The 13048-nt window shown below is 50.1% G+C and overlaps 1 protein-coding gene across 1 annotated transcript in view; it reads left to right on the top strand.

The window, feature by feature from the left end:
* The window catches only part of PLEKHD1 (pleckstrin homology domain containing, family D (with coiled-coil domains) member 1), a 54051-nt gene extending 46478 nt beyond the window's left edge, over positions 1-7573 (top strand). The window contains exons 7-13 of the mRNA XM_011949672.1: positions 1082-1176; positions 2989-3082; positions 5013-5191; positions 5765-5897; positions 6269-6413; positions 6861-7010; positions 7326-7573. Of these exons, the coding sequence (XP_011805062.1) occupies positions 1082-1176; positions 2989-3082; positions 5013-5191; positions 5765-5897; positions 6269-6413; positions 6861-7010; positions 7326-7495 (966 nt within the window). The 3' untranslated portion in view covers positions 7496-7573. The remainder of the gene's footprint in view (positions 1-1081; positions 1177-2988; positions 3083-5012; positions 5192-5764; positions 5898-6268; positions 6414-6860; positions 7011-7325) is intronic.
* Positions 7574-13048: the final 5475 nt, after the last annotated feature.

The raw sequence follows: 13048 nt of genomic DNA, 5'->3' as shown, positions 1-13048 counted from the left end.
GCAAACTGAGGTCAGTTTGTAACCAGTGATCCATGCCCAAAGTGCCAATAATGATTAGAAGGGAAATAAATAGCAACTCTTTGGGCAAGTAGTTTAGAGATGGAGGTCATAGGATTTGAATGCAGGCTCCTTCCTCTGCCTCATATTTTATTCCTTCTTTGCATCTCCTCAAGGCCCATGGCAACTTCTCCATATAGACAGCCTTCTTCCCCAGTGGGGTTTCCATTAAATTTGGGAACAAAGCCCCCAGGTGAAAATGAGAGTGGAATTTGGAGCTGAAAGATGAGAAAGGAATTGAATGTGGAAATAATATCCTCCCACAGTGTAAAATGTGGAGGAACAAAGCAGTTGTCACAAAAATGGTTCAAGCCAAACTACATGAAATGTGCCCTCCATGCCACCTGCCACTGAACCCCAGGAAAATAGGACTCCTGGAGGACACATACTTGCTGGGAAAACACTTGGGCTTCCTGGGATTCCTGAAGGGGCAAGTCTGGTCCCCTGGGGCCTGCCTTGCATTTTCTAGTTCTCCTCCACTTTGGGGCCGGAGCAGAGGGAAGCTGAAGTCACCTGGAGTCATTGCTTCCCAGGTACCTCGAGAAAAAAAAGAGTCCTTATTCTCTGACTTTGGGGGTTGGGAATAGCTTTTTCTTGCCACTTCTAACAGACGTCACTCCAGGGATCTTGAATGGAAATACACACTCACCACTCTTTTCTCCGGGTGTGAGGGACAGTCAGCCTGCCTGATGGTGGCAGTGACTGGAGCTGCCCTGCGGAGTAGACATTTAGAATTCTAGTTTCCTCCAGCCACAGCGAGGAATGTTGGGAGTGTTCCTAAACCCAGTCTTCAGCATGCAAAATGTGTTTTCAGCGGGCTCAGTTCATCATGGATTTTGGGTTTGTCAAGACTACATGTCATTGAGTGGTGCCAGTGGGCCTTAGAACTTAATTCCCGGTCTGGTGCAGCACATGCCCCAGGCTGTGCCAAACCCCAGAGGGTCCTGTGGGATAGAGTGGGGGATCCTGATCTCAGGGCTCCTTTGCTGCCTGTGACTCTTCTCTTCCTCTCTGGTCTCTTCAGGAACTTGAGCGCCTTAACCAGGTGCTGGAGGCCGAGAAGCAGCAGTTCGAGGAGGTGGTGCAGGAGCTGAGAATGGAGCAGGAGCAGATCAAGAGGTGGTGGTGGTGCCCGGGAATTGGGGGTGCCACTAAATTAGGGCATGCAGAGCCCACCTTCCCCGTCAGACCTGAGGAGGCCTCTACCTCAGAGATGCTATCTTCCCAAGGCTCCAGGCTCTATCCCAGTTTGAGTCTATCTTCCAAGGCTCCAGGCATGGGTGTTCCCAGAAGAATCTGCAGACTCCTCTGCCCCAAACAAACGGGATCATTTCTGCCCACTAGAACATAAGGCATCGGAGCATCCCTCTAAGCCACAAAGCCCCTTGCCTTCATGAAAGCCTCTCTCACCCAGGGCCAGACAGGACATGCTGGCCTAGGGATGCTTCCTGTTGGCCAAGACCCTCAACATTCGCTGTCTTTCCTGCATAGTCCTTTTTGGGAATGTGTCATTTGAGATCTTTAGTACCATGTATTGTTTGTAAACCTAGTTGTACATTATAATTATCTACTGAATTATAATCTCTTGAAGGTAGAGCCTAGAGATCTCTCTCTATATATGTATATATCTCTCTATACTTGTATCTATCTATCTATCTATCCATCCGTCTATCATCTATCTATGTTTGTTTGCTTGTTTTTGAGACAGTCTCACTCTGTCACCCAGGATGGAGTGCAGTGGTGCGATCTGCTCACTGCAGCCCCGCCTCCTGGGTTCAAGTGATTGTTGTGCCTCAGCCTCCTGAGTAGTTGGGATTACAGACATGCACCACCATGCTCGGCTAATTTTTGTAATTTTAGTAGAGACAGGGTTTTGCCATGTTGGCCAGACTGGTCTCCAACACCTGGCCTCAATGATCCTCCCACTTTGGCCTCCCAAAGTGTTGGGATTACAGGCGTGAGCTGCCGCACTGGGCCAGAAATCTATATATTTTTAAAAAACACCCCAGGTGATTCTGAGGCAGCCTCCAGGAATGTGGAGACTACTGCCGTGGGTGGGGGTGGTCATCGTCATCATCCTCATCCTCATCATTATCATCACCACACATAATCAGTGATAGCCCAGAAACAGTTTTCTTATAACTACCTTATCCAAGGGTGTCAATTAACTATGTATTTTGAGGAGGGAAAAACCCAGAGGCTGTTACTAAGTAAATAGCCAAGCACCTACTCAGCTTCCAGAATGTTGCCAGGTACTAGAAGGAATAGAAGACAAGTTCACTCCCTTGAAGAATGGACATACGATCTGGTTGGAGAAACCAGGTTCGCACCCAGGAAACATGCAGATTTCCCATGTTACGGGAATTGAGACACATGCATGATCCTTGTGGGCTTGAATACAGGGCTGATTGAGATAGACCTTGAAAGGTGAGTAGGATTTAGAAAATTGGGCAGGAGAAGGGAAAGACTTTCCCAGTAGGATGAGGGAAAACTAGTACAAAAGCCTAAGGTGACTGAAGCTTGTGAAGAAGGCAGCAAGGAGCTTGTTACCCCAGAGAGAGGCCTTAGCCATGTTCTATGTCACAATGACCATGGGTTCTAGCAAGTGCTATCCAGAGAAGACAGGGTGAGGCTGGGGTCCCTTTGTTTCTCCAGTGTTTCCCTCTGCCTGTGGGGTGGCCCTAGGTTTATTCCAGGTGACAGATGCATGTGTACCTGGAGGAAGTGACTCCAACGCATGTGGCTAGGACTTCCTTTCAGCTCCAGGCCCCTACTGCTGCTGTCAGGGCCCAGCTCTGCAGAGGGGCTGGCCATTCAAGAGCCCTTCTCAGTACCAACAGGAAGTGAAGCAAAAGCATTTCTATATGCAGAGGTGATTGGTGGGGGCTGGGGAGAGTGGGCACTGCCATATTCAGCCCTCTGTCCCCACAGGGAGCTGGAACTGACTGCAAGATGCCTTAAGGGTGTAGAACAAGAGAAAAAGGAACTGAGGCACCTCACGGAGTCCTTGCAGCAGACGCTGGAGGTGAGGGGCCACTGGTGGGTTAGTTGACCAGGTGGCAGGCTGGTTGGTTGGACCACATGACACTGTTTTTTCCAGCAGTGTTTCACCAGGGGGTGATCTGTAAGAGAAATGGGCATGGAGGGGTGCTGATCTAAAGGATCTCTTCTCTATGGGTCATTGAAAGCTCCAGCCCAGGCATGAGGCCCAAGGCAAGAAGTGTCTGTTCTCAGACCCAAAAGGACAAAATCAGGCTTGTTCGTGCTGTTACCATGGCCTCAGGAAATCCACCTCTGGTGCTTATGTTTTTATTATTATTATTATTATTATTTTGAGACAGAGTCATGCTCTGTTGCCCAGGCTGGAGTGCAGTGGTGCAATCTCAGCTCACTGCAAACTCTGCCTCCCGGGTTCACACCATTCTCCTCCCTCAGCCTCCCAAGTAGCTGTGACTACAGGCACCCGCCACCACACCCGGCTAATTTTTGTATTTTTAGTAGAGATGAGGTTTCACCTTGTTAACCAGGATGGTCTTGATCTCCTGACCTCATGATCTGCCTACCTCGGCCTCCCAAAGTGCTGGGATTACACACGTGAGCCACCGCACCCAGCCAGGTGCTTTTATTTTTATAGCAGATGGAGGATTGGTTAAGGTGGGCAGTGGAGCCACCCACCACTTCCTTCTTGTGTCTTGTTTACTTAGCTGCTCCTGAGTGACACTGAACCTAAAGGGAAATCAACTGTCACGTCACCATCATCTGATACCACAGAAACTGGGATGGGAAGGGGAGGTGACATGCCTCAAGGACAAAGTACAAACTCCTTAGCATGGCAAGCAAGTACAAACTCCGGCCCCAGCCTCCCCTTCCCTCTCGCCTCACTCTTCCCTCTGCTGCCCCTCCATGCCCAGCACAAAGACTCTCAACCCCTGCTCCAAACCGTGGAGCTCAGGTATCCCAAGGAAGCAAGCTCTGTCATGCTCCATACCTTTGTCCATACTGTTCCTTCTACACAGTGTAGCATTTCCACCTCTTCTCTGCTTGGAGAACTTCTATTCACACCCTTCTAAGACTCAGCTCAAATATCTCCTCAGTCAAGCTTCTCTGATTTTCTAGGCAGGTATCTACTCTGAGCTCTTGGCTCCCATGGCATTTTGTACACATTTTATGGGACTTAACATGCTAGGTGTGTATTCCAAACTGTGAATTTCACTAGACTGTGTCTTCATGGTCTCTCCAAGCCCATCCCCTGAAGTGGGCCTGGCACATATGGTATATGGCCCATATCTGTGCTGTATCCATGAATTACCATCAAGGCTGCAACGGTTTCTTGTCTCCCTTAACTGACTGGAGCCTTGGAGCTTGTGGAGCCTTTATTCATTTATGTTTCCCTGTTTCACATCGTGGGAGGTGGTTCCCATGGATATTTTCAACTCTGCTTCTGTGTAATGCCATTTAGTACAAGATCCCAGTCTGATAAATGGAGAGGACATCTCTTTTTTTTGGTGGGGGGACAGGTTCTAGCTGTGTTGCCAAGGCTGGAATGCAGTGGTGCAATCATAGCTCACTGCAGCCTCGCTCTGTTTGTGAGAGCATCTAAATCTGTTCTTGGGCTGGTGTTCCTGTTGGGTGTTTTTCACGTAAGCCCAATATGTCTTCTCACTCAGCCCTGGAGGAACCAGGACCCCAGAAGATCATGCGACCCTGTTCTGGTAGGTGCCGTCTCCACTGGAAGGCACTTTGGGTTCCTTTATGGCTCTTGATGGAGGAGTAACCTTGCCCTCTTGTGGGAGAGATCTGGGCCTTTTAGCTTTGGAGAAGAATGAAGACATTTCAGCAGCCACAGAGGACTGAGAGAGGAGTGGGTCACTCCCCAGAATGGAAAAGCAGGTGAGGGCAGCCACCTTGGAGAACCTAAGTTGGGCTTTTCTTTTCCTTCCCTCCCTGCATGCCAGGAACTCTCCATAGAGAAGAAGAAAACCCTGGAAATGCTGGAGGAGAATGAGAACCACCGGCAGACACTGGCCAATCAGAGTGAGCAGCCCCCTCCCAGCGGGGGTCTCCATAGCAACCTCCAGCAGATCGAGGAGAAGATGCAGCAGCTCTTAGAGGAGAAGCTCCTGGCAGAGAAGCGGTGAGGGAGCCCCAACCCCTGAGGACACCATCGGCTTTGGGGTCTGGGAACTTTCCTCGAACTGGACACCCAGACTCTTGGGTTCTGCTTGGCACTGACCAAGTAGGGCTCACTCACTTCCTTTTGCCTAGGACTCTGTTTCCCCACCAGGAAAGTGGGAAGAGAACTTTCACTACCCAAAACTGGCTTGATAATTATCTCGTGCAGTGGTGTGAATTATGCAGAGTTACTAGGTCCTTGTCACCATGCTTTGTGGAAGGCTGGGCAAGTTTTTAAGCCCCCTTTTACAAATGAGGAAATGGAGCCTCAGAGGGGTTGTATGACTTTTCTGAGGTCACAGAACTAGTAAACTCTGGATCCAGGACTCCAGTCTTCTGACTCTAAACCTAGGGCTCCCAGCACTGACCACACCATCCATCTCATTCCCTGGGTGCATGGACTCACAAAGTTCAGGAGCTCATGAAGCCTGGGATTCAAGGTTTCTCCAGCCCGGTCTCTAAGGGGAGTTGTCCACCCATTGGCAATCCCATTTGGCGAGTGAGCATTGAGTAAGTGCCTCTTCTGTCCCCACAGGATGAAGGAGAACGAGGAGCGCTCACGGGCCCTGGAGGAGGAACGTGAGTTCTACTCCAGCCAGTCCCAGGCACTGCAGAACTCGCTGCAGGAGCTGACAGCAGAGAAGCAGCAGGCTGAGCGGGAGCTCAAGGTGCTGTGACCTGGTCTGCTGGGAGCAGCTGGTGCCAGGGCCCTTCCCTTCCCCTGGAGACTCCTGTCCCACCCCTGTACTTTACTGGGTAGCTGCATGAATTATCTCTGACGGTCTGACCAGACGGCCAGGCACGAGGGGTAGAACCACCACGAAGGAAAGCAGTGAGTCTGCTGCATCATTGACAGACAGCTGCTGGGTGCAGGTGCCAAGTCCAGTCCATCTGGTTCAAAGGGTAATACTCAGAGGCAGGATGTGATAACTCCCATCCAAGCCCATTGAGCCAGGGGTGACCAGGGAAGGCTTCTGGGGAAGATGGCAGCTGCTTCCAGGACCTGACTTCCTTCTCATTTCCCTCTCCTCAACCTCAGGCTGAGGTGAAGGTCCGCATGGACCTGGAGAGGCGACTCCGGGAGGCAGAGGGGGCCTTGCGAAGCCTGGAACAGGGGCTGAATTCCAAGGTGCGGAATAAGGAGAAGGAGGAGAGGATGCGGGCTGACGTGAGCCATCTGAAAAGTAAGCTCTGCCTCTGGGTCCTGGCCCCCAACCTTGGCACTCAGCCCCAGATGGGATACCGGCCCTATAGAGCCAGGAACCCCATACAGGCTCTTCTATGCATGAGGTGCTCTATGCTATTGAAGGGTTTCTTCTCCAGTTACCTGCCTGTATGCATCTCAGCACCACTGCTTTCTTGTGGCTGTTGGACCTGTGGTGGGAGGGAAGCCGGAGCTTCTTCCATTTATCAAAAGCTCAGAGCTCCGTTCTCAGCAGGCCTGCCCTGAGATGGCTGCAGATTGTGGTTTGAAAGGCAAAGAAAGTCCACTTCAGCAGGTGGCTCTGGAATCTCAAGGGACGGGGTCAGCATTTTTCCTACTCAACCTCACCAGGATCCTTGGGAGGGGAGGGACTGGCTGAGGGTAAGGATACAGTCGAACCACACCCTTCCTGGCCCTGCCACCACAGGATTCTTTGAGGAGTGCATCCGGAATGCCGAGCTGGAGGCCAAGATGCCCGTGATCATGAAGAACTCCGTGTACATCCATAAGGCAGCCACTCGCCGCATCAAGAGCTGCCGCTTCCACCGGCGCCGGTCTAGCACCTCCTGGAATGACAGTGAGTGTGGCTGTCTGCGTGCCCTGGTAGGGTGGTGACAAGGCAGGAAGAGGGCAACATGGGGAGCCAGAAGGGTTGGCCCAGCTCTGAGGCTCGATAGTGTGGCCTTGAACCTGGCCCCACCATCCTTGGGCAAATGGGTGAATTCTCAGGGCCCTGGGTTTCTCAAAGGATATGGAAGCTCATGGGTGGGAAGGGACTGGAAGAAGCTTGGCACACATAAGGGAGTGAGGGGGTGGTGTGAGGCTGGGGACAGGGCCAGGCCTTCGTGGAGGGAGCACTGTTCACAGGACTGTCGGGCTCCTGTTTTCCCAGTGAAGCCGTCCCAGTCCTTCATGACCTCCCAGCTGGATGCCAACAACATGGAGGAGCTAAAGGAGGTGGCCAAGCGGCTCAGCAGGGACCAGCGCTTCCGGGAATCCATCTACCACATCATGGCCACCCAGCCTGGAGCCCCCTCAGTGCTCTCCCGGGGCGGAAAGTGATGGGTGCTCCTCCCCTGCTTCCCGAGTCTCCCTTGGATGGGCCGGGAGGGGAAGGGGTGGCAGAGGGATGCCTCACTCTACTGGCTCCTGGCCTCTCTGGTCTTGAGCCTGCCTCTCCTCTGGGCCAGAGCTCCACTTCGGGGCCAGCCTTGCCCTCAAAGGACATGGACGCTACCTTCCTCACCCTCACCCCACACCCCACCTTTGGGTCCACACCAGGGCCGTGCAGGCCCGAGCTCGGTGCTGGTTGTCATGGTGAGGTGAGGACAGGACCTGGTTGTATGTGGAGATTTACGTTGATTGGGGAGTGGGGTGGGGAAGGGCTATCTACCACTGTGCTGTCAGCCAGGGCCTGCCCCACAAAGGAAGATGGCAGCTCTCCCTGGTGCCCACTGGACCTCTCTGGGGCTCTGCTGCCCTGCCCCTGGTCCTTACCTACCCACCTTGACATTCCCTTTTCCCCAGGGTTTCCTGACTATCCCTTTGTTTCTGACACTCAGCAAAATGTCCCTCAGCTGAGGCCCCTCATTTACACCACATCCTGGTGTAGGGAGGAAAGGGGCCTAGGACAGCAGCTTCTGGGTTCCTGACATACCACACACCTGCCACAGTGCCGCTTTTCCTGAGCTCAGGCCCTGGCTGTGGGGTCACCCACTGATTCCCCTCCTTCTCTGGTGAGCTGACTCACAGCCTCGGCACCTTGCGAGGGCAGAATGATGGTGCCGTGTCCCTCCTGCATGTGCACCTAGGGCCCTGGCTGGGAGCTGGGGCCAACAGTGATGCTGGGGCCTCCCCCAGAGGACACATAACAAGCTCAGGAGTGGGCCAGGCACAGTGGCTCACGCCTGTAATCCCAGCACTTTGAGAGGCTAAGGCGGGAGGATTACTTGAAGTCAGGAGTTTGAGACCAGCCTGGTCAATATGGCAAAACCTTGTCTCTACAAAAAATAAAATAAAATAAAATAAATAGCTGGGCATGGTGGTGCATGCCTGTAGTCTCAGCTACTTGGGAGACTGAAATGAGGGGATTGCTCGAGCCTGGGAGGTTGAGGCTGCAGTGAGCTGAGATTGTGCCACTGCACTCCCGCTAAGGTGACAGAGCAAGACCTGTCTCAAACAAACACAAAACAAGCTCCGGAGTGAAGGAAAGTCACTCTGGCTCCTGCATTATGTACACCTGGTCGGGCAGGGAGGCAGTGTTCCTGCTGGTCGAGAGATCACAGATGTCTCCTTCCCAGCTGCCCCTGCTTTAGTCACCTTGCTGCCTCCTCTTCCTGCAGAGACTTCAGCCTGTGAAGTAATGTGGCCATGAACACTGGTAGATGGGGAACCTGGGCCTGTAATGAGGCCAGTGGTCATTGGTTGGCTCAGTGTCATTGGAAGTGAAGCTGAAATGACAATCTGCAGCTTCTGTGGAAGACCACCACCCCCCAGGGGGCTAAGGAGTGTGTCTGTCCCTCACTCATGGACAGACAGACTGCCTAGCCCCTCTCCCTGCAGGCCCACCCTCCAAAGCTACCTGAGGCTACTGGCCTCCAGAAAAGGGGTCCACCTGGGATCATGGTGCTCTTGGACACTGTTGGCAGTAAAGGTGCTCATACTTTGTTGCTTGGAAAACCAAGAAGTTCTGAGAGATAGACAGATGGCTTTGGGGCAAGTCCCAGCAAAAGGTGCAAGTCCCTGGGAGCCCACAACCTGTTCTGCGGGAAGAGGAGACTGTTGCCTCTAAGAACACATGCACATCTGCTGCTAGGCTGACCAAGCCCAGGCCGGGGTGCCCTGCTCTTTGCTCAGTGCTGCCTGCCAAAACTAACCTCAGTGGCTCCTTTCAGTGATGGGTGGACTTTGACAGCTTCATACAGTCTCTGCAGAATCTAGCTGGGGAGAGGGCTGAGTCAGTTTGGAATAAATGCATTTGACAGGGCTGAGTCTAAATGTAAAACTTTAAACATGCATAACATGCATAAACCTGGAACTTGTTTCTCTAATACATATGAAGGATGAACTTTGAATTTAAGAGGAATATTTATAAAACCAAGATTACTGTTTCCTTTTTTTAAAAATAATTAATCATGGCTTGCTTTCAGAGAGAGATCTTTCATAAATTTTCAAATGCATTTGTTTTTCTTGGGCAAGCTATTAACCAGACAGGAAAGTGCTAGTTTTCATTTGCTTTGTGCTGCTATAACAGAATACTTGAGACTGGGTAATTTATAAGGAACAGAAATGTATTGGCTCACAGATATGGTGGCTAAGAAGTCCAATATCAAGGTGCTGGCATCTTGCAAGGACCCTCTTGCTGCATCATTCCACTGTTGAAAGGCAAAGAGAGGCTGAGACAGCAAGAGGGGCCAAACTTATTCTTTTATAACAAATTCACCCCCTTGATAATGACATTAATCCATTCATAAGGGCAGAGTCTTCATGGTCTAATCACCTCTTACAGGTCCCACCTCTTGTGGATCACCTGAGGTCAGAGGTTTGAGACCAGCCTGGCCAATACAGTGAAACCCACCTCTACTAAAAATACAAAAATTAGCTGGGTGAGGTGGTGGATGCCTGTAATCCCAGCTACTAAGGAGGCTGAGACAGGAAAATCGTTTGAACCTGGGAGGTGGAGGTTGCAGTGAGCCAAGATTGTGTTATTGTACTCCAGCCTGGGCAACATGAGTGAAACTCTGTCTCAAAAAAAAAATTAAATTAAATTAAAAAATAAAAGGTCCCACCTCTACATATTGTTACAATGGCAATCAAATTTCTTTTTTTAATCCTGTAAACTACTGGGATGGTAATTAAATTTCAGTGTGAGTTTAGGAGGGAACAAACATTCAAACTGTAACAGTGCTTTTCCATGCACATTTACCAGTCGGTACTTCCTCCTCTTCTCACCCTGTATTTTCCATGCCTCAGGCAAGTCTGAGTTATTCTCAGCCAACTGAACAATCCATAAGTGTTTATTTGTTAAAAGCTCACTATGCACCTAGCACTGTAAATAGAAAAATAACAACATCTCTATATGAAAATATGCAGGACTAGAAATTACTTAGTGGAAATATATTGATGTAATTTTTTTTTAATTTTTAAAAACAAAACTCTCGTTCCTTGGCTAATTAAATGCTTTTCCTGCAGTATCTGTTTAAGTGTGTGGTGTGGTCATTGCTAGAGAGATATTGCTCCCTGCAGGCCAAATGTAGAATTATGGAATCTGCTTGTCCTGTCTCTAATACACACTCCTGCACATGCTTCTCTACATTTGAGGAAGTGCTCCCCACTGCTGCACCTCCTAATAATTAATTGAAAAATCTGTGTTCCAGCCCCGAGGTCCTGGCCGTCCCTGCGTAACAAGGACTGTCAGCTAGATTTTCTTCTGATTTTAGCACAGACTAAAGGAACAGAACTGATTGTGCCAGTGGGAATAGCCTCAGGGAGACAAAGGATACCTAGGTTTTTTTTTTGTTTTGTATTCTATTTTTTGTTTGTCTGTTTGTTTGTTTGTTTTTAGGAGACAGAGTCTCACTCTATTGCCCAGGCTGAGGTTCAGTGGTGTGACCGTGGCTCACTATAACCTCAAACTCCTGGGCTCAAGTGGTCCTTCCACCTCAGCCTCCTGAGTAGCTGGTTCTACAGACATGTACAATGATGCCCAGCCAAGATACACAGCTTTATGGCCTGTTTGTTTCAGTATCCCTGCTGGAAACTGACAGTTTTACCTGCTCTGATGTGGAGAGGTTTATGCTTTTGTTTAGTAATCATATAAAGGAGAGCCAGAAATTAGTGAGAAATGGTAATGACTGCATTCTCCTCCTATTCGGTTTGTGTGCTTTTCCGCCAATGATGTTAATGGATGAAGCAATAGATCTGTGAAACACTTGGCTTCTGACCCACTCCCCAGCTCCCAGTCCATGCAAAAGATGCACTCCCTCTATTTGTCTGGAAGGATATAATTCTTGCCCCCAACCCACTCCAAGCCCACCCAGCTCAGCATAATCTGAGCAGCTTGTGTTTGGAGTCCAAAATGAATGATGACAGTGGAACAAAACTTGCTCAAGTCTCAGGGAGCCAGTCCAGGTATGTCAGATTTTATCCACTAGGAAGATAAATAAACCCACTGGGCAAAATAGTCCTGGAGCCCTCAGATAAAGTCCAGCATTCCCCGTGGAACTGTGTGTTTCTGCAGTCAGCCACATTGATGCTTCTCAGACTGCTAGGCCTTGCAAGGTCTCTCCAAAGTCAGAAATCCTGCAGCTTTGACTCTTGGAGAAAAAGCTGCTGACTTCTCTTATCTCACCCGACCCCGGCAAACAGGAGTGGAGGGATGTCTGTTGCAAGGCTTTAGGAGAGATTGCAATGGCTGTTTTTACCTCTTGAAAGACAACCACTCCCAGACACACAAAGCAACTGGTAGAAACTGGTTATTCAAACTTTCGAGTGGGTGTGGAAGGTTGTGGTGTCAACATCCCCAGGTTCAGTTCTCCTGACTCTGCACGTCCCATCTCCCATTCCCTTCCCTGGACATGGGCTTCCACCCATGGCTAACAGCTCTTCTGACCCAGAAATGAGCTTCACCGCTCCATCTTACTGGGTTAAAGGTGTTCATGAGAAATATAGGAAATACTCTAAGTCCAGGAGTCCTGCGGGGCGGGGGCCTTAATAACCAAATCCCTTGTGGTGAACTTTATCTGTCACTGTCACCTCTGAGTTTGCCTCTGGCTGAGACTTGACAGTCAGGCAGGGAAGTTGGGGTGAGTCAGAGTTGCTCACAAGGGCTCAACAGCAGGGGCTCCAGGAAACATCCAGGCAGTTGCAGAGCCAGCTGCGTTTGGGGACTCGTGTTCTCTTTGCACTCCACCACCCTTCCCGTGGAAGATCTGACACCTGCCTCTGGGCTGAGAGTCCCATTATGAACAGACTCAGTCTCCCCTTGTAATCCTGGCAAAAGCTGTGGCTGGTGGGCCTTGGAGTGTCCACAAAGAGAGCCTTCCCCCTTGCAGAGCAGTGACTCCAGTGGCAAGACGAGACCAAGGGGAAGAAGTTGGGCACTGTCTGCTGCTGTAGGTGTGGGGGAAGGCTTTGCTTTGCCACTTGCTGGCTCCTGTGGCTTTTGAAAAGTCACTATTTAAAATGTTTACTGTATTTATGCATTTTTACTAAGCGAGAGAGAAATCCCTTCAATCTTACAGGCTGCTCAGAGCCCTTGTGGTTCTGAAGTTCTATGATTGGGACGTTGCATCCCTGAAATCAACAGAAAATTGGCCGTCACTGCTACCAGTGACCGAGAACATACAGGATGTCAGGTTCTGGCTCAGGTAGAACTCAGCGCCATGCCATCCTTAGAATTTTCTATGAAAATATATTTTTACTTTGAGATGAGAATAGGAAAGAGAACTAATTTATCACCTCAAGGAAAAGGTAACTGTGACTAATCATAGTTGCTTGGAAGGCTTTTCTGGTAAAGAAAAGATGTCCATTGTCATGTTCACCCTGTATCTGAGACCATCAGTCAGCATCACTTCTTTCCATCCCTGAGAGACAAGGTTTGCTCTGTTACCCAGG

The sequence above is a fragment of the Colobus angolensis genome, unplaced genomic scaffold, assembly GCF_000951035.1.
Source record: "Colobus angolensis palliatus isolate OR3802 unplaced genomic scaffold, Cang.pa_1.0 Scaffold3, whole genome shotgun sequence".
NCBI lineage: Eukaryota > Metazoa > Chordata > Mammalia > Primates > Cercopithecidae > Colobus > Colobus angolensis.
Note: the sequence above shows the minus strand (reverse complement) of the source record. Positions and strands in the feature narration are given on the sequence as shown.